This window comes from Eubalaena glacialis, chromosome 18 (assembly GCF_028564815.1).
Source record: "Eubalaena glacialis isolate mEubGla1 chromosome 18, mEubGla1.1.hap2.+ XY, whole genome shotgun sequence".
NCBI classification, from domain to species: Eukaryota; Metazoa; Chordata; class Mammalia; order Artiodactyla; family Balaenidae; genus Eubalaena; species Eubalaena glacialis.
In genome coordinates, this window is record NC_083733.1 from 61280338 (window position 1) to 61300526 (window position 20189).

The 20189-nt window shown below is 45.4% G+C and overlaps 1 protein-coding gene across 1 annotated transcript in view; it reads left to right on the forward strand.

Moving 5' to 3' along the window:
* SAE1 (SUMO1 activating enzyme subunit 1) overlaps positions 1-20099 on the forward strand; it is a 70952-nt gene extending 50853 nt beyond the window's left edge. Inside the window, exons 7-9 of the mRNA XM_061173451.1 lie at positions 7965-8109; positions 15395-15464; positions 19079-20099. Of these exons, the coding sequence (XP_061029434.1) occupies positions 7965-8109; positions 15395-15464; positions 19079-19171 (308 nt within the window). The 3' untranslated portion in view covers positions 19172-20099. The remainder of the gene's footprint in view (positions 1-7964; positions 8110-15394; positions 15465-19078) is intronic.
* The last annotated feature ends 90 nt before the right edge of the window (positions 20100-20189 follow it).

Sequence of the window (20189 nt, forward strand, 5' to 3'; positions counted from 1 at the left end):
CTTCACCCCCGTGGGCTGGGAGTTCTGTACCTTTAGCCCTCGGATACAGCCTTGAAAGCCAGGCTTCTATCTTGTTTCCCTCTTGAGGGCAGATGTGGTACACTGTGTATCTTTTTTTTGTTTCTTGCTGGACATTCCATGTTAAGCATGTTTGTAAATAGTTGATAAGAGAAACAGATCCATCCTCGGTATCTTGAGGACTCCATTCAATTCGATTAGTAATAGAGCAGGCCTGGTTAGGATCTGTGAGGGCCTTGTGTCGCTTTGTTGTGAGCCTTCTCCCCACCCGTGTGATGATTTTCCTTCCTTCTCCAAACATTGAAGCTTCCCGTGGAACAGATACTTTCTCAGTGCCTACTATGGGGCAAGCCCTGTGCTAGGCATTAAGTAGATAATAGTGAACAAAACAGATATGGTCTCTGCCCCATGGAGCACCAAAATCTGGTGGAGGAGACAAGTCAGTCCTTATACAAGTGAATTTACACAGATGACTGTGAAATCACAAATTGAGATTAAGACCCTGAGGGAAAGAACAGGGTGCGGAGAATAAAGAGTATAGTTCAGAGCCGAGGCGCTGTAGTCCCCGGAGCTCACTGCTGAGTTAGTGGTGGTCACACAGTCACATGAGGACTCACAGCATGAACAAGTGTGTCGGCTCCTCTAAGGGCCATCCGTGCAAGCTGGATTTATGGAGGTGCGGACAAGCAGTGGCAGTTCTGGAGTAGCGCCATTTACCTGATGCTTACCTGGCACCGTCCGAGCTGCTTTACGTTTATCAGTTCCCTTAATCCTTAAGCCCCTGAATAAGGTCAGTGCTCTTACGATTCCCATTTCACAGAGGAGGCTCGGGGATTCCCATTTCACAGAGGAGGCTCGGCGTCGTTGTCACTTGTCCAGGGTCACAGTAAGTAGGAAAATAGGGGATCCAGAGCTGTGCTCCTCGCTGCTGCACTCTGCTGCCCGCGGATTCCAAAGCTCCCCAGGCCTAGGAAGGGCTTTGCAGAGAGAAGGCGCAGCAGGCCCTGACAAGCAGCATGTGAGCGTGCTGAGGGTGAGAGGTGGGGAGGCTCAGCGTTTGGGGCTGGGGGCCTGTGAAGATGAGGTGGTTCCGCCCACTGGGGAGGGAGCTTGGCAGGCTGCTTGGTGAGACCACTCCCTTCTACCCCATCACGCTCTCTCAGAGCTCCTTTTCCAGTTCCCACCTTTTGTTATTTCATGGGTAGTTTTTGTTTGTCACCCTCACGAAATGCTCTGAGAGGCAGAGCATGCATCTTGCTCTCCCCTGCCCAGCTCAGGGCCCAGCACAGAGTCCGTGCTCGCTACGTATTCATTGAATGAACAGTTGACTAAATGTGAGACCTAGCATCTTGCCTGAGCAGATAAGCTACCGGCTAAGAGGATAACTCTATTTTTCATTTTCTTGGAAGTTTATGTCACCCAGGAGTGGATCTGATTTCCAGGCCATTCCCAGAGATAATGAGTCGCCATTAAGTGAGCCAGTTTGGGGAGAATGGGTGGGGAGCACCAGAGAGATGGGGCGAGGGTGTCTGGCACAGAACAGCTTTAGGCATCAGCCAGGCAATTTTATATAGATTTGACTTTGTCTCAGTTGAACTGTTTTGGGAAACAGCAGTTGGGTTGGAGCTAGTTTGCAACATTGATTTCATTTTTTTCCTATAAAAATACTGGAGTCTTTGGATGGCCTTAGTGATTATGCTAAATATAATCATGCCATTTAAATGCAATAAGAAATGTTTAGAAAGAAATAGAGTGATTAATAACATTGCTTCCCAAATTCTTGTTATAGCACTAATCTGGTATTCTGATTCAGATTGAATTTGAGTTAATTTCTTTTTGCAAAAGTAGTAGTTTATTCACACGTATGCAGTTTTTCTTCTAATCTGTGAAAAGGTGCTTGGTTTCCCCTTTTCAAAGTTTGTCTTCTCTGTTACAAGGGCAAGTGCTGAACTATAGCAGAGACCCCAGCCTATCCTCCGTAGCGGTGAATGTCATCCCCCCCCGGACTTCTGCAACCTGAGTTAATTAAAAGGTGCAGATGAAGTTAATCAAGTTTGGAACTCTTATTTTGTGCAGTGTTTTAATATGTTTCAATGAGTCATCTTTTGGCATCCCTGACAGTATTTGATCTTCATGGAATAGTTTCATAATCTGGAAACTGGTGGGGAGGTGCTCTTCAGAAATGCACAGTCAACAGTGCTATGTGTGTGTCTGGCTATTTGGGAGGGCAGACAGCAGAACAAAGAGGAGAATTTAATAAGCGAGAACTCGTCCGGGGCTAGGGTCAGTTCTGAGGCTGCTGCCCGTCTAGAGCACTGGGCTTCTTCCCACCCCCCCCTCCACCCCTGCTAACTGGACTGCTGACATTAGAAAAAGAGTGCAAAATACAGCCTCTGTTTGCTGCAAATAAGTGGCCGGACTGACTGGCCCCCTTCCCAGAGGCCCTGAGCGGACTTCAGATGTGGTCAGCAAGGTATCTGGATGGTGCCAGGCTGCCGGCCCACGTCCAGGCGGCCTGCACCAGGAACAGGCAAGGGGCCCAGAGAAACAGAGGGGCCAGCTGCTGGCTGCCTCTGCTCCTCCTCTGAGTGCCGTCTTATTTCTTTCTGAGATGAGACTGGTCTTACCCTCTGAAGATTGATGGGCAAGGTTTCTTACGGCCTCCGCCTCCACTTCTCACCCACTGAACTAGTAACTTAAAATTAATGGACCAGGGGCTTCCCTGCTAACACAGTGGTTAAGAATCCGCCTGCCAATGCAGAAGACACGGGTTCGAGCCCTGGTCCGGGAAGATCCCACATGCCGCGGAGCAACTAAGCCCATGTACCACAACTACTGAGCCTGCGCTCTAGAGCCCGCGAGCCACAACTACTGAGCCCACGTGCTTAGAGCCCGTGCTCTGCAACAAGAGAAGCCACCGCAATGAGAAGCCCGCTCGCCACGACTAGAGAAAGTAAGTCTGTGCGCAACAACAAAGACCCAACTCAGCCATAAATACATAAATTTATTTATTTATTTATTTATTTATTTATTTATTTATTTATTTATTTATTAAAAAGGACCAGTTGAGAGAGGGCAGGGCCCCATCATGAAAATGCATCTCACAGAAATGTCGAATAGGAGTCTTCCTGAGGTGGGGGGCCAAGAGCCAGACCACTTGGAATCCCTGGGCTGCATTCCTGATGGTCCTGGCTTTCTCCTGGATCAAGAAGCACAGATTCCGAATGCCAGCATTGGCATTTCTACGCCACTACTCATTGGCCGTCCCATTGAACAAGCCGCTCAATCTCTGAACTTCGGTTTCTTCACCTGTAAAGTAGGAAGAGCATTCGGACCTACCTACTTCCCTGGGTTATTGTGGATGTAAAAGGTTTAGAATGGTGCCTGGCATGGAGTAGGCACTGTTTGTTTTGCAGTTGTTATAATTGAGTATGCTTCAAGAGCTGTGTTTCATAACCAAAAGATGAAGAGTTTTGTGGTGAAGGCTGAAAAAATGATCCTCTCTCCTCTGTCCCTTGTGACAGTTGGTGCTTCTGTCCCAGTGACACAGAAATAAGAGGACTGCACAGGAGGCAGCTAGGGCGGGACTCCTGCTGCTGTCCAGCAGCCGCGTTCCGTTCCCACGTGCTTGCCACTGGGCCTCGGATCGTGCATTTCAAGCGGCCTGCCCTTGGCACTGCCTCCCGTCATCTGCTCAGGCAACACTGATGCACATCCTGGGTCCGTCTTCTCAGGAGTGATTGACAGAATTAGCGCTGACTTTCGATACAGTCCGCTCGGAGTATCCTCTTTTGACTGGACTAGCAGATTTCCAGGTTCCTTTGTCTTCACAGGACATTGTTGGGAAAGAGGCTTGGTGTAAACAGCGATGACCTGCCACTCTGCAGTCTTTTCTCCACCCTGTCCCCAAATGCTTGCTTGATTGCATTTGTTTACTCCAAATTGGAATCCCAGTGACACATCTGCAAAGTCAGAAGTTGAGCTTAGGTGATGGCAGGTCTGTGTTAGCCAGCATCCAAATTGTCATCGACTTTTGAGTTGTCTGCCAATTGAGGGTTGTAGAAGCTGTGTTCTTGAAAACGAGAGGAGAGTAACATTCCCAGACAGCAAACAGTATTCAAAACAGGTGTTCTGGAACCTTTTTAAGATAAAGAATAGAAAACCTCTGATGTGCAGAGCCCTATGCTGGGCACATGACAAGCGATCTTCCTCTGACACCGGCACTGAGAAAAGCATAGCCCAGAAGCAGGTTGCGTCTTCTGTTACCTGGGCCTCCACGTTTTGGGATCTTCTCAGAACACTGTGTAGCCCATTTATGAACTTCTCTCAGGCTTCAGTGGAGCCATCTGTCTTGACCCCTAAATTCCCCATCCTCCCCCGCCGTCGCTTTCAGACTGCAGAGACCAAGACTCCCTTGCTCACCATCGGACCTTCGGCACGTAGGTCAGCCGTGCACACTGAGTGCTCTCTCGTGCTGGTGAATGAATGAATTCCTACTGCTTCTTGGAGGGCGGTTCTCACCGCACTGCTCGTCACCAAAACTGTGAGTCTTAAGAAAACAAAGAGAAGGATAATGATTCCTTAGTCTGGGGCAAGTTCCAAATACTTGCATTTTTAAAGAGCCTCACAACAATTGCCTGAGTTTTCAGTCCACCTTATCTTTTAGGGAAGAGCCCCTTGTACTGAGAGAGAGTGTAACTTGCTGGATAAGTTCACTTTTCAGTCAGCAAATGCTGATGAGACTTAAATGGAAGCAGTTTGTGAACTGTGAGTGAGCGGCTCTCCCAGGGCACCCGAGGATCTACCCCTCTCTACCTCTGCTCCGGAACAGCCTGTGTGGTGTGGGAGGAGGACTGCCCTAGAGACGAGGCTCCAGGCTGACTGTCCGCCTGCCTTGGGGCGCATGTGGGGAACAAGAATGCCACCCAGCCAGCCTGCAGTGGACACCCAGACAAGGCGTTGTGGCAGTAGAAGGTGCTTGTATTTTGATCGGTCTTCTGCTCCTGCCTGTGTCTTTTCGTTTGCGCTACAATTTCAAGCCTTGTTAGGGTCTTGTTATACAGTAGTGCTGATTTGCTGCCATCATCTGAACCTTTCCTCTGGTTCACATCCGGAACAGAACGTCCGTTTCTGGAGGTTGACATAATGGTTGTAGTAAGTAAGGGAGGTTTTGTTTGTAATGATCTGCCTGTCTGATGAGTCTGAGCACTTGGCTGGCCTTTCTGGCTGAAGCAGTTCATCCTTTGAACTGATGCCTAGAATGCATGCCTCCTCCACCTGACCTCTCTTTTCCCTCTGCTGGAAGTTGCCCCCACCCTTCTTCCCAAGCCCACACATACTTCACTCATGTTGCTTCCTCAGGGAATCTTTACTTGACAGCACCCTATAGAGGATGTCACATCCTCTGTTGTACTGTCATGGCACTCATCACAGTAATTTTAGTCATTTTTGCAATATTCGATTACCTTTCTGACTATATTTGTTGAATAAATGAAAAGTATTACCTTTCACTTGGTCCACATTTTAATTTATATATATATATATAAATTTATTTATTTTTGGCTGCATTGGGTCTTTGTTGCTGCACGTGGGCTTTCTCTAGTTGAGGCAAGCGGGGGCTACTCTTCGTTGCGGTGCGCGGGCTTCTCATTGCGGTGGCTTCTCTTGTTGCGGAGCACGGGCTCTAGGCACGCGGGCTTCAGTAGTTGTGTCACGTGGGCTCAGTAGTTGTGGCTCGCGGGCTCTAGAGCGCAGGCTCAGTAGTTGTGGCGCACGGGCTTAGTTGCTCCGCGGCATGTGGGATCTTCCCGGACCAGGGCTCGAACCCGTGTCCCCTGTGTTGGCAGGCGGATTCTTAACCACTGAGCCACCAGGGAAGCCCCCACATTTTAATTAATGTACTACTTCCTGTAGAATGAAAAAAAATGTGTTTAATTATCAACATCTATAAGGATTGATTTATTATGAAAAGGCTTGCTTTTTAAAAAATTTATTTTATTGAATGAAGTATAGTTGATTTAAAATGTTGTGTTACATATATATGGAATCTAAAAAAAAAGAAATGGTTCTGATGAACCGAGGAGCAGGGCAGGAATAAAGACACAGACGTAGAGAATGGACTTGAGGACACGGGAAGGGGGAAGGGTAAGTTGGGACGAAGTGACATATATACACTACCAAATGTAAAATAGATGGCTAGTGGGAAGCGGCTGCATCCCACAGGGAGCCCAGCTTGGTGCTTTGTGACCACCTAGAGGGGTGGGATAGGGAGGGTGAGAGGGAGGGGATATGGGGATACATGTATACATAGAGCTGATTCACTTTGTTACACAGCAGAAACTAACACAACAGTGTAAAGCAATTATACTCCAATAAAGATGTTAAAAAAATTTTTTTAATAAATAAATAAATAAAATGATAGTACCATAATCATTGCTAATTTATGTCAGCCTCAATTCTAATACTTTCCACTAGTCTGTGTTTAGTTGCTGTCTTGATATTGTGTTTGCAGATAGTTCTAGTCTTTAAAAGAGAATTCACCAATAAAGAGAGATGTGATGCAAAAAAAAAAAAGTCTTAATTTCTGCTGTACAGCAAAGTCATTCAGTTATACATATATAGACATTCTTTTTCATATTCTTTTCCATTATGGTTTATCACAGGGTATTGAATATAGTTCTCTTGTGCTATACAGTAGGACCTTGTTGTTTATCCATCCTATATATAATAGTTGGCATCTATTAATCCCAAACTCCCAATCCTTCCCTCCCCCAAACACCTTGGCAACCACAAGCCTGTTCTCTATGTCTGTGAGTCTGTTTCTATTTCATAGATAAGTTCATTTGTGTCATATTTTAGATTCCACATATAAGTGATATCATATGGTATTTGTCTTTCTCTTTCTGACTTCACTCAGTATGATAATCTCTAGGTCCATCCATGTTGCTGCAAATGGCTTTATTTCATTTTTTAAAAATAAATTTATTTACTTATTTACTTATTTATTTATGGCTGCGTTGGGTCTTCGTTGCTGTGCGCAGGTTTTCTCTAGTTGCGGCGAGCGGGGGCTACTCTTGGTTGCAGTACGCGGGCTTCTCATTGTGGTGGCTTCTCTTGTTGTGGAGCACGGGCCCTAGGTGCGTGGGCTTCAGTAGTTGTGGCGCGTGTGCTCAGTCGTTGTGGCGCACAGGCTTAGTTGCTCCACAGCATGTGGGATCTTCCTGCACCAGGGCTCGAACTTGTGTCCCCCACATCAGCAGGCGGATTCTTAACCACTGCACCACCTATTTCATTCTTTTTATGGCTGAGTAGTATTCCACTGTATATATATACCACCTCTTCTTTATCCATTCATCTGTCGATGGACATTTAGGTTGTTCCCATGTCTTGGCTATTGTGAATAGTGCTGCTGTGAACATAGGGATGCGTGTATCTTTTTGAATTATAGTTTTGTCTGGATATATGCCTAGGAATGGGATTGCTGGATCATATGGCAACTCTGTTTTTAGTTTTTTGAGGCACCTTCATACTGTTCTCCATAATGGCTGCACCAGTTTACATTCCCACCAACAGTGTAGGAGGATTCCCTTTTCTCCACACCCTCTTCAGCATTTTTAATTTGTAGATTTTTTTTATGATGGCCATTCTGACCCGTGTGAGGTGGTACCTCATTGTAGTTTTGATTTGCATTTCTCTAATAATTAGCGATATTGAGCATCTTTTCATGAGCCTGTTGGCCATCTGTATGTCTTCTCTGGAGAAATGTCTATTTAGGTCTTCTGCCCGTTTTTCGATTGGGTTGTTTGTTTTTTCGTTGTTGAGTTGTATGAGCTGTTTGTATATTTTGGAAATTAAGCCATTTTTGGTCACATTATTTGCAAATATTTTCTCCCAGTCTGTAGATTGTGAAAAGACTTGCTTTTTAACCTGTCTTCTTCCTTTCCCAGTGCTCCTGAAGTTCCGCACAGATAAAGGAAGAGATCCTAGTTCTGATACCTTTGGGGAAGATTCTGAGTTGTTGCTCCAGATTCGAAACGATGTGCTTGACTCCCTGGGTGTTAATCCTGACCTGCTTCCCGAAGACTTTGTCAGGTTGGTCTCAGTACTTATCACAGTTTAGCCTGGATTGATAAATGTCTGTTTTCAGTATTTGCCTTAATTTGGGGAGATGCTTTATTAAGACCGAAAGCCCTGAGGAGAGCCTCGTTTGCCACATTCTGCCACCTCCTGTGGCCCTCTGTCCTTCTGTTGGTATAACAGCAATATATGAAAAATCGAGGTGACCTTGTATGTGTGCAGGTATAACTGCATGATAAATGGAGTGGCGGAGTCAGAAGAATGGGTTAATCATTTGGTAGATATTGCCCCATTGCCCTCCATTGATGACCTATCAGTTTATACCCTCAGCAGCAAAGGCATCCCTGTTCCCAGCATCCTCGCCCTTAGGCGCTGGGATGCTTTCACCTTAGGCGACCAGTCTTTTGCTCTTATACACAATCAGGTTTAGGATTTGATTGGATTGCTCCAAAGGGAGACTGGGTCAGGAACCCCTTCCAAGCAGTTCTGGGGTCATCTCATTACTCTCACTCTCTTTTGCTGTATTTGGGGGGCTCCCTAAACTGCTTTGCTGTGCTCCAGCTTGTAGCAGTAATAATGATGGCTAGAATTTACTGAGCAGCTGTTATAATACCAGGCATTGTGGTAGTTGCTTTCTGTACGTGCTCTCTCTTGACAACAGCCCATTTTATAGGAGAGGGAAAGTTAATTTAGAGCTCAGAGAAGTTCAGTGACTAGTATGAGGTTATACAGCTAATAACAACAGCACCACGTATTGAAGACTTTCTGTGCTTTACCAACACAGCCACGTTTAATTGTTACAATAATCCTCAAAGTGTGTATTATTATTTTCCCATGAGTTAAATGAAGAAACTGAGGCTCAGAAAGATAGTCACTTGTCCAAGGTTTTAATAAGTAGCCAACCAAGATCTCACCACACTGCTAATCGCTGGTAACAGCACAGTACCTTGGTTCCTTTTCAGCAATAAAGTAAATCGGAGTCCCTTCGTTCCCTAGACCTTTCCTTCTTCACTCGTGGCTGGGAGCCTTGCTTAGACACCAGCAAACCTCAGCCGATTTAAGACCAGCAGTGGGCTTTGAATCCCCTGCCGGGCCCTCAGCCAGGAAGAGGCAGCTGTCTACAAGGTGCTTTTTGTAAATTAGCACTGGGAGGTCGGGGCTGATGACACTGCAGGCTGGGATGGGGTCCCTGTTTCGGGCTAACAGCGGGCACACTTCTCTTGGTGGGGAAGCAAGTGGTGCCTGCTCTGCGCTTCATGGCAGGAGACGGGCAGGCTCTGCGGGGCTCCAGCTTTAGTAGACGTAGCCAGGCCGCAGGGCCGCAGAGCACACCCAGTGCCACGTGCCGGGCCTGAGCGTGCCGCCGAGTGACTGATTTGGGTGTTTAGAGTGATGAACGGCCTGCCTCTGCATCGCCAGCCAGTGGCAGAGGCCCTGCTTCCCAGAAGGAGAAAGCCACAGCCTAACTGCTAACAGCCGGACTAGCTGCCGGCTAGTTTCCTCTCCAAAGTGTCCCCCCGACCCCTTTGCAGAAACCGCTTTCCCGTGACTACGCCTCATGTGCTCAGGCGCTCCCTCTCTATTGCCTTTTAAGTAAGAGGTGGTTGATGGCCTCTCGAAGTCCGTCTGTGGCTGGTGGAGATGAGGCTGGTGGAGATGGGATAGGGATGCGGCAAGGAAATGAGCCGCCGTCTGGCAGCTGAGCTACCCTCACAAATTACCCACTGCCAGCTCCGAGCAGGGTGTGCTTACTTGAGTAGGGAAAGCTGTGCCCAAGTCTCCATTTCCCTCATCTGTCTGTGATCTGCTTGTCCTGTCCCTTCATGTTATGTTATTTATTCTCTTTTCAGAGAGCTTTATTGCTTTTCTGATTATGAAAGTAACAGATGCCCATTGCCAGCAAATATAAAAGGGAAGAAAAGGATCATCCATAGTCCTCCCAGTGAGAAGTAGCCACTGCTAACTTGGGGTTTAATTTGGGGGTTTAGCCTCACAGACATCAGTATGTGTATTTATTCATGTTTTTTCTCTTTTTAAATATCAAAATGAGATTGTACTTTTCATGTGATAGCCTTCTTTTTCCAGCATATCATGGACTTGTTTGTGTCACAAATACAGATCCATAACTTCACTTGTGCTGCATAATGTTTCATTGTCTGCCATATGGTTATTTATTTAGCCATTACCTTATTGGTGGGTATGTGATTTATTTATAGTTTTTCACTATTATAAACACTTGTGATGAACATTCATAATTTGTATGTGTAATATAACTTTTACTGTTTCAAAAAAATTTTTTTATTGTGGTGAAATACACACCACATAAATTATGCCATTTTAACCATTCGTAAATGGACAGGTCAGTGGCATTAAGTACATTCACATTGTTGTGCACCTGTCACTATTATCCATCTCCAGTACTTTTTCATCACCCCAAACTGAAACTCTGTCCCTGTCAAACACTAACTTCCCATTGTGCTGCCCCAGCCCCTGGTAACCTCTATTCTACTTTCTGTCTCTATGAATTTGATTGTTCTACGTATCTTGTATAAGTGGAATTATACAATATTTTTCCTTTTGTGAACTTACTGGTTTTTAAGTTTCAGAGATAATATATATATTATGGAAAAATCAGATAGTGTGGAATAAATTCAAAGATGAAAATGAGGAAGAGTGGGAGGCACAGACTGTTGGGTATAAGATAGGCTCAAGGATGTATTGTACAACACAGGGAATAGAGCCAATATTTATTTATTTTTTTGGGCTGCACCATGTATAGCTAATATTTTGTAATAACTTAATGGAAAGTAACCTTTAAAAATTGTATTAAAAAAATTGTATAAAAATTTTAAAAAAGAATTTAGAAAGAGGAAAATGAAAATTACTCATTCCATTAACCAGAGAAAATCACTGAATTTATTATTATATTTTCTTATATATTTTCTATCAGAGAATATGTAAAATCAACAAAAATCCTTTGTAGATTAAAAAAAAACAGGGCTTCCCTGGTGGCGCAGTGGTTGAGAGTCCGCCTGCCAATGCAGGGGACACGGGTTCGAGCCCTGGCCTGGGAAGATCCCACATGCCGCGGAGCAACTAGGCCTGTGAGCCACGGCTGCTGAGCCTGCGCGTCTGGAGCGTGTGCTCCGCAACAAGAGAGGCCGCGGTAGTGAGAGGCCCGCGCACCACGATGAAGAGTGGCCCCCACTTGCCGCAACTAGAGAAAGCCCTCGCACAGAAACGAAGACCCAACACAGCCATAAATAAATTAAATTTAAAAAAAAACAAAACACATTCATTGTTAGTAAGCGTGATGGGAAAAGGTACAACCTTTTAAGGAGGCTGTTTGGAAATAAGTATCAAGAGTCATTTAAGTGTTCCCTCTTTAGCCCAGTAATTCTGCTCCTTGATAATGAGAATATACCCGAAAGGAATAATGTGAGCAAATACTTATGTACAGAAGATATTCATTATCATATTTATAAGAAAGAGAAATTGGAAAGGCATTAGAGAGTTAATATTACAGAGCAAATGCAAATACACAGATAAAAAATGATATGAAAAACGTCAAGCATACAGAAAAACAGAAAGAATAGTGAACAGTAGTAAACATCTATAGACCACTCAGTTAGATTCAGTTGTTAATATTTTGCTTTTTTATTTTGGGGAGGGGGGCAGAATGATGACTTGGTGCTTAAGAATGCATCAGAGTTCATCTGTTGAGTTTGGTTCTGTGCTTCTTTTAATCTGGGAGTTGGCAAACTGTGGCTTGCCACCTGCTTTTGTAAATAAAGTTTTATTCCACACCTACTCATTTGTGTATTATTTGTGACAGCTTTTGGAGAGTTTTTACAAAGAGTTTAAACAGAGACCATATGGCCTATAAAGCCAAAAAATTATTCGGCTTTAAAGCAGAATATTAATGTCTGGTTCTTTACAAAGAAAGTTTTCCAACTCCTGATCTAGAACAGTTTACCGCCTATTTTTTTTTTTTTTTTAGGAGTCCAGGCCAGTTATATTGTAGAATATCCCATATTCTGAACTTGTCTGATTATGTCTTGAGATGATGCTTGTTTTTGTCTTGTTTAGTTTTTATTATTTAGACTTATACAGTGAAATTTGTTCTTGTTTCCTCATGGTGGTTTTTTTTTTTTTTTAATTTACATACAGTCAAATTTATTCTTTTTTGTTATGCAGTTCTGTGTGTTGTTTGTGTGTTTTGTTTTAAAGTTCCATAAAATTTTACGAAGACACAGAGTTGTATAACTACCACCACAAACAAGATACGGAAAAGTTTTGTCACACACACACCCCCCAAATTCCCTCATGCTGCCTTGGAGTAATCAACCCCTTCCCTACCTGCAACCACTGACCTGTTCTCTGTCCCTGTAGTTCTGCCTTTTTCAATAATGTAATATAAATGGAATCATACAGCATGTGTAGTCTTTTCGAGTCTGGCTTCTTTCCCTTAGCCTAATACCTTTGAGATTCATCCATGTTGTATGAATCAATAGCTCATTTCTTCTTATTGCAAATAGTAGTCCACTGTATGGATGTACCACAGTTTATGCACCAGATGAAGGACATTTGGGTTGTTCCCCGTTTTTGGCAGTTGTGACTAAAGCCACTATAAACATTCATGTGTTTTTGTGTGAACATAAGTTTTCATTTCTCTTGGATATGTATACCAAAGGGTAGAATTGATGGCTCATACGGTAACTCTGTTTAACAATTTGAACTCTCTTTCACAGTGGGCACACCACTTTACCATCCCACCAGCACTTTATCCAGGTTCCAGTTTCTCCACATCCTTGCCGACAAGTGTTATTGTCTGTCTGTTTCAGTGTTAGTGGGTAATGAGTTGCAGCTCACTGTGGTTTTGATTTGCATTTCGCTAATGACTAATGATGTAGAGCATCTTTGCATGTGCCTACTGGCCATTTGTGTATGTTCTTAGAGAAATGTCTATTTAGATCATTTGCCCATTCTTAAATTGGGTTATCTTTTTATTGTTAAATTGTAAGGGGTCCCTGGATACAAGTCCTTTTGTCAGATACATGATTTGTAAAAATTTTCTCCCATTCTGTGGGTTGTCTTTTCACTTTCCTGATAGTATCCTTTGAAGTAGAAATGTTTAACTTTTATGAAATATAATTTATCTTTTTTCCCCCCGTTTTTACATGTATGTTCTCGTCTGAAGAGTTTTACAGTTTTAGCTTTTGCATTTAGGTCTGTGATCCATTTTTGAATTAACTTTTGTACATGATGTGAAATAGGGGTCCACATTAATTCTTTTGCCTTTAGAGACCCAGTTGTTCCAGTAACATTTGGAGAGTATTGCCATCTTAACAATATTAAGTCTTCTGATCCATGAACTTGGGGATATCTTTCCATTTATTTAAGTCTTTTATTTCTTTCAACAATGTTTTGTAGTCTTCAGAGTATAAGTTTTACACATTTATTGTTAAATTTATTCTGAAATATTTTATTCTATTGGATGCTATTGTAAGTCAAATTCTTAATTTCATTTTAAGGATGTTCATTGCTTATGTATAGAAATAGATTGATTTTTGTATGTTAATCTTGTCTTCTGCAGCCTTGCTGAATTTAATAGTTCAAATAATTTTTCTGTGGTTTCCTTCGAATTTTCTATATACCAAATCATGTCATCTATGAATATATATATTACTTCTTCTTTCCAGTCTGGATGCCCCTTATTTCTTTTTCCTTCCTTCCTTAAATGCCCTGGCTAGAACCTCCAGTACAATGTTGAATAGAAGTGGTGATAGCAGACATCCTTGTTTTGTTCCTGATCTTTCAGTCTTTTGCCGTTAAGTAAGATGTTAGCTGTGGATTTTTCGTAGATGCCCTTTATCAGTTTAAAGAAATTTCCTTCTCTTCCCAGTTTGTTGAGTGTTTTTATCTTGAAGAGGTGCTGGATTTTGTGTCATGCTTTTTCTGTGTCTGTTGAAGTGATCATGTGTCTATATGTTGCTGGTTTGGTTTGCTAGCATTTTGTTGAGATGATAAAAAAAAAAAGCAGAATGTTAAATTTATATAGTACGATCACATAGAATATAGGTGAATTTTTTTTAAAGGAAAAATATTCCCACCTTTGACTGTCTTTGAGTAGTAGAATTCTGGTGACTAGTTTCGCTTTGGTATAGTTCTCTGTGTATTTTATAGTTCTGCAGTGGACCTTGGTACGCGGGAGGAAGAGCTGCCTCTGTGGATGGACAGATGGGAGTGCTGGGCCCGGCCAGGGGGTGAGGAGATGGGCATCCCCAAGCACAGTTGATGCGAGCTGAATGGGTATAGCCTTTCTGGAGGGCATTTTGGCAACATGTATCAGGACTCAACAATTCTATATTTGGGAATTTGCCGTAAGGAATTGTTTGGACACCACTGCCAAGATGTATGGTCACAATGTTGAACAGCTTAAATATCCATCAGCAGGTTACAGGGCACAATGAATAATAGCTGCTATGACTTGGGTTTTAAATTATATATATTTAGATATGTGCCCTTTTAAAAATGTCTAGAAGGGTGTGTACCAAACCAAGAAGATGGGAGGTGGTCTCCTTGTGGTAGGGTTCCATAGGGAAGCTTTCCTTTTAACTTGCCTGCACCTCAATTTGCTCATTTAAAAAACCCCTTTGTGTTCAGGGATGGGAACTGGCGAGGCATGGTTCCTCTGGGGAGGTGGGGGGAGAAAGCGTTTGGCTGCCCAGGATGGGTGATTGGGGCAGGTGACAATATTAGCTAAAATTTGTCCTCTGGATGCCCATCCTGGCCCGGAAGGGTTGGTATCTACGTGGGTAGTGAAGGCTTTTTTCTGCTCCCGTGCTTTAATCTCAGGCCCCGACTTTCCCATGCCTCCTGCATGTTAACACAGGCCTACTCCTGACATTTGTCTGGGAATAGCATATAGAACCCACTGCCCATTGTGGGTCAGGAGAGAATTGCGAGAATGTGACCAGGGCACTGAAACATCTGATATTTGTAGGACTTTATTTTTAGGACGCACAGATATAGCCTTTCCTTTAACTTTAAAAAAAAAAAAAAAAGTTGTGAAACAATTCTTGCCTGCCAAGGTTCAGAGGTCATTCCCAGCCACCTACACTAACCTGGATCAGTTTTAATTTTCACACCTAGTTGCCAGCATTAGCATTGCTGTCTGAATTGACTCCTCCTGGTAGGAGATGTTTTCATTCAGATGAACCCACTACTGACCTTTTCCAGATGTCCTTACCAGCCTTCCTGTTCCTCGGTGCTCCATTTCATTTGTCTTCTCTTTTAGGTACTGCTTCTCTGAGATGGCCCCAGTGTGTGCAGTGGTTGGAGGGATCCTGGCCCAGGAAATTGTGAAGGTAAAAAGTCACTGTGGCATAGAAAATCGTTGACCCTCCGCACCATGACCTTGGATATGCCAACAGAGAGAACCCAGGACTGTCTTAGAGAGCTGCCTGGCTTCTCTGACTCCACTCACCCTGTCTCCTGCCCTCCCCATTCCCTTCCTTCCTTCCTTTTTCCACCCCATCCTCCTCTCCAGCCCATCCAGGTGGGCCTGCAGCAAATGATCTTTGAGTGCCTGCCTACTCAGAGCTGGACAAAGAGCCCATGAGGTGCTGTGCACCGTCCCCTAACTATACCAACCAGTTATCTGGTGCTTATGATATTTGTCAGGTATTCTGCCTCTTACAGCTCTATGAAATGGGCCCTGTCCTGACCCCCATTTAGGGGGTGGACACCGAGGCCCAGAGCAGGGATTCCACGACCCGTGCTTCTCCACCTCTGCTTCACAGTTTCTCTCCACCCATGGCCGTGGCGTCAAAGCACCCTCTCGTTACTGCACACACCATAGGCGTGTATAGGGCAGGGAGAGATCAGTACCAGTGGAGCCCGTGCACTGTGCCAGGAGCCCCACAAGGCTCTATCCAGGGTGACCTGTGCCCACGTTAGGCAGGTGTCTTTGTCCCTCTCAGAAGGGAAGCATTTCATGTAGGGTCATGAGGTAACCAAGTAACTAGCACAGCCTTTTGAGTCTCTTCTGGAACGTTTGAGTTGCCAGAACTATAGCATACCCCCAAATGTATTTTACTTTCTTTGGGGACTTTGATATTTGCCCAAAGATATTGAATTTGCCTTTTGCAGGTTCTTAACTGCTTTAGTGGACTTGCAGTGATGGGGTGTCCTTTTCTTTCATGGAGCAGAGTCGTGCCTGGTCAAATAATTCTCCACGTCCATTTACACGTCAGGTTTGAGCTTAGGAGGATGATTTGGAGACCAGCTCTCACTACTTCGTCCTGCTCTGGAAACATTTGACTCAATTTGATGGTCCCACCATCCTCTCAAGGCCTTTTTTATCTCTCTTCTTTCCTGATCCTTCTCTCTGGATCAATTCTTGCCCTAAATCTAACTTTCTATGTCATAGGCAGTAGGGGTGAGCACTGAGGGGGTACAGTGGGAGAAGAGGAGACGCATGGGATGCTGTGCCTGCTTTCTTGCTCATGCCTTCTGCTTAACCCAGACTGATAAAAAAGTTCAGCTATGTCCCCAGTCAGAGAAGTTGGCTGCCCAGAGGACTGTGTTGAGAAGGATTCTGAGGCAGGAAAGAGTACAGTGATGGAAAAATAAGGGGGAGAATGGGAACATAATATATTTTTTGTAGCTACAGTGATGACAACAATAGTAGATAACATTTATTGAAAGCTCATTGCGTACCTACCGCACAGAGACCGTGTTCCCTACGTGGATAGACTCATTTGATCCTTACAACAACCCAAGAGGTAGGAGCTGGTGATCCCTGCTGTATGAAGGAGGCACTGAGGTGCAGAGAAGCGGCGGAGCCAGGACTCGAGCCCGTGCCACCTGGTTTCTGAGCCTGTGCTCTGCCATCAGGCCTCAGGTGCCCTCCCTAAAGGCCCTCCCGTCCAGCGGGGCTCTGTGTGGACCCGGAGCCACCGTCCTTGCGCCCTTAGCCTCACCTCCATACCTCCCATTGAGAAGCTGCTCCCTGAGTTTTTCATGTGGGATGGAGATTGTGGGTCAGGCAGGTGGCCTTGACCCCACTGTGTGCAGGGGCTTCTCTGCATCCCAGTCCTAACCTCTAGTGCAGCCCCCTCCTTCCTGCCTGCAGGGGACAGCTGTTGCCCAGCATCTTGTTTCTGTTTATCCCAGATAGCCAGAGTACTCTGCATTCTTGGTTGCTGGGTGTGTTTGGAATCTCCTCCTACCCCCATCTTGCTTGGGAAGCACTTTACCTTTTGCCCCATGTTCACCCCATGCCCTGCTGTCTTGTCCCCGCCACTCCCCCTTACTTAACACCGTTCCAGCTTCGGCCAGCTGGCGGTAAAGACCTGCAATCTGAGGGCCGTGGACCTCCCCCTTTTCCCTGGTGGGACCACCTGACCACCCGTAAAAAGTAAACATCGGGAGATGGGGGGGCAAATGTATAAGTCTGTTCCCTTGGAATCATCTTTGTTTCCCTCCTTCCTTGCATCATTCCAGACACCACATGTTCTATCCATGTCCTCTGTCATGTTCAGCTTCCTTGGGTTTAATCATCCTTCTTTTCTCTCCCCACTGTCCGCGGTCGGTCTCCCCACCTAGAGTACTAGAGGTGAGAGTGACAGCAGCGGCCTTACCAAGCTCCACGTGAAAACGCCTTGTGTCATCTCCTGGAACTTGGGTTCTTGGGTCTAAGATCCACCTGTGGGCTCTTGGGCCCTTCCACCTGGCTGAGTGCTTGGGGCCTCAGATATTGGGAAAGGACCCCTGGCCCCCGTTAGTCATAGCAGCTCCCATTTATTGAGAATTCACTACATGCCCGACACGTTACAAGCTTGATCGCATTTCATACTCACCAGGGGCCCTAGCAGGCAGGGGCCATTTATTTGCCATTTCATATGCCAGCCCAGAGAAGCAAACCTCTGATCCAAGCCCCAGGCAGGGAGGGACTTCAGAATCCTTAATATCTAGCACAATACCTAACACAGAGTAGACGCTCAATACATTTTCCTCAGAAGAATGGTTATTTCCGGAATAACCACTCGGAATAGGTATAACTGTCTCCATTTTACAGATGAGAAAGTGGATTGGGATTGGCACTCAGTGCAAGGAGGAGAGGTTCGGGATGTTTAGAGCACACTCCCAACCTTGTAAAGAGGTCCCGCCTTAGGGACGACAGCACGGTGCTCCCGGAAACCGTGACAGCCTGCCTAGCAGTCTGCGTGGGTGATGTCTTCCTCTTTCAACGGTAACCCTTCTTGTGTTGAAAATGTCCACTATCGCCTATGGACCTTTCCCCAGTACACACAGGTACACACATGATTCAGCATGTAATTTCAGGGACTCTTAACTCCATCTCTAACAGTGCTGTGAACTTCTGTTAACCCCACGAGATAATCATCATTTTCATGGCTGACTGGCATGTCCCAGGCCCTCTGGACCCCAGCCCTGGCCTGTCCTGTGGAGGGCAGGCAGCACTGCCTTCTCGTGGAAGCGCCGCTTCTGCATCAGTGAGTGTCCCTCCAGGTGACGGAGGCTGCAGCCTCAGATGTGTTGGAATGAATCAGTGCCTTTCTCAGTTGAATAGTCATAAATAATTATTACTGCCGTTAGCCAAGCGGTGCTTCTCCATGTTAGGCATTGTTTTAGATATTTGAGGTACAGCATCTTTTTTAATCCCTAGGATAAAACATTTGTTATTTTCCTTTTACATGGGGAAAGTAAAGGTCAGAGAGGCTAAATGATCTGCTCAAGGACACACAGCTGGTAAGGGACAGAGCAAAGGGACATGACAATTACAATCAAGTGTTTCCCAACATAGCCAAATAGCCCCTGGGGAGCAAAATCAACGTCTCTTGCGAACCACTGCCCACGTTGCTTTTAGAAGATTTCAGTTTGGGGGTTTATTCTCTTTTCTCCATCTTATCCCTTTTAAAGCACTTGAGCTGAACCCTCTTCTTGTTTCGCTCCCCAGGCCCTGTCTCAAAGGGACCCTCCTCACAACAACTTCTTCTTCTTTGATGGCATGAAGGGGAACGGGATTGTGGAGTGCCTTGGCCCCAAGTGAACCCAAGACTTGGCAGCCGCGGCGATGCTGCCCCGCGGCACGCTCACATGTGATCCTTGTCCCCTTCCCCCGTGACGGCCTTCTCCAGGCGAGGGAAGAGTGAAGTCATTGAACCAATGCAAACCATTTCCTGTGAGCAGTGAGGTCGTACAGATGTGCTGCTTCTCAGCACCAGGGGCTGCTAAGCAAGGGGCGTAGGTCCTGGCTGTCGCCGTTCCCGTCCCAGGCCTGCGCGGCCAGCACCTGACAGCCCCCTCTGACTCCTCGTCACGGCGTCACCAGTCCCCCCGGCCAGGAGCCAGCACGCCTTGTTGCTTAGGAGCCTCTTGCCACCTTCTTGGCCTTAGTCTCCGCCTGATGTCACACAGAGAGGAGCATGACTTCAGGTGGGGAATAAGACCTAGGACCGATGAAACACTAGTGGAACCACAGTTCCAAATGCCGACAGGTGCCCTTAGAGAGGAAAAAACATGGCAGGCGGAATGTATTTCCTCCAAAGTTTGAGACTCTGAAAAACAACAGGTGGCATCTGGTGTGCTATTCTTGAGTTTTAGTTTAGGATTAGTTGAGTTCCAGCCTGGATTTTGGACGAGAGGAAATATCACCAAGTCCTCTTGGGTATGAGGGTGAGACCTTGCAAATGGAATATTAGTGGGAAAGCTTGTTTTAAAAAGGCAGATTCCCTGGTCCCACCCCCTGGGGATTCTGACTCCTTGGCCGTGAGCTGGGACAGAGGAGCCCGCCCTTCCCACGGAGCCCCACGCCGATGCCGTGCCGACCCTCGCTCTGGAGGCTGTCGCGTGTTAAGGGCTGTATCGGCCCTTCATTTACCCCCCTGAATTGCAGCTGTTCGTGCTTTTTTTATATTTTCTATATTTCCTTGGTTCTTTAAAAAGGAATGATTGAAATAAAGTTATTTGCTTTAGGATTTGTTTGTTTTTCTTCCACATTAGAAACTTCTTCCTCTGACAGGGAGCGATCCAACAATTGCCTAAACCTGAAGAAATGTCCCTGGATG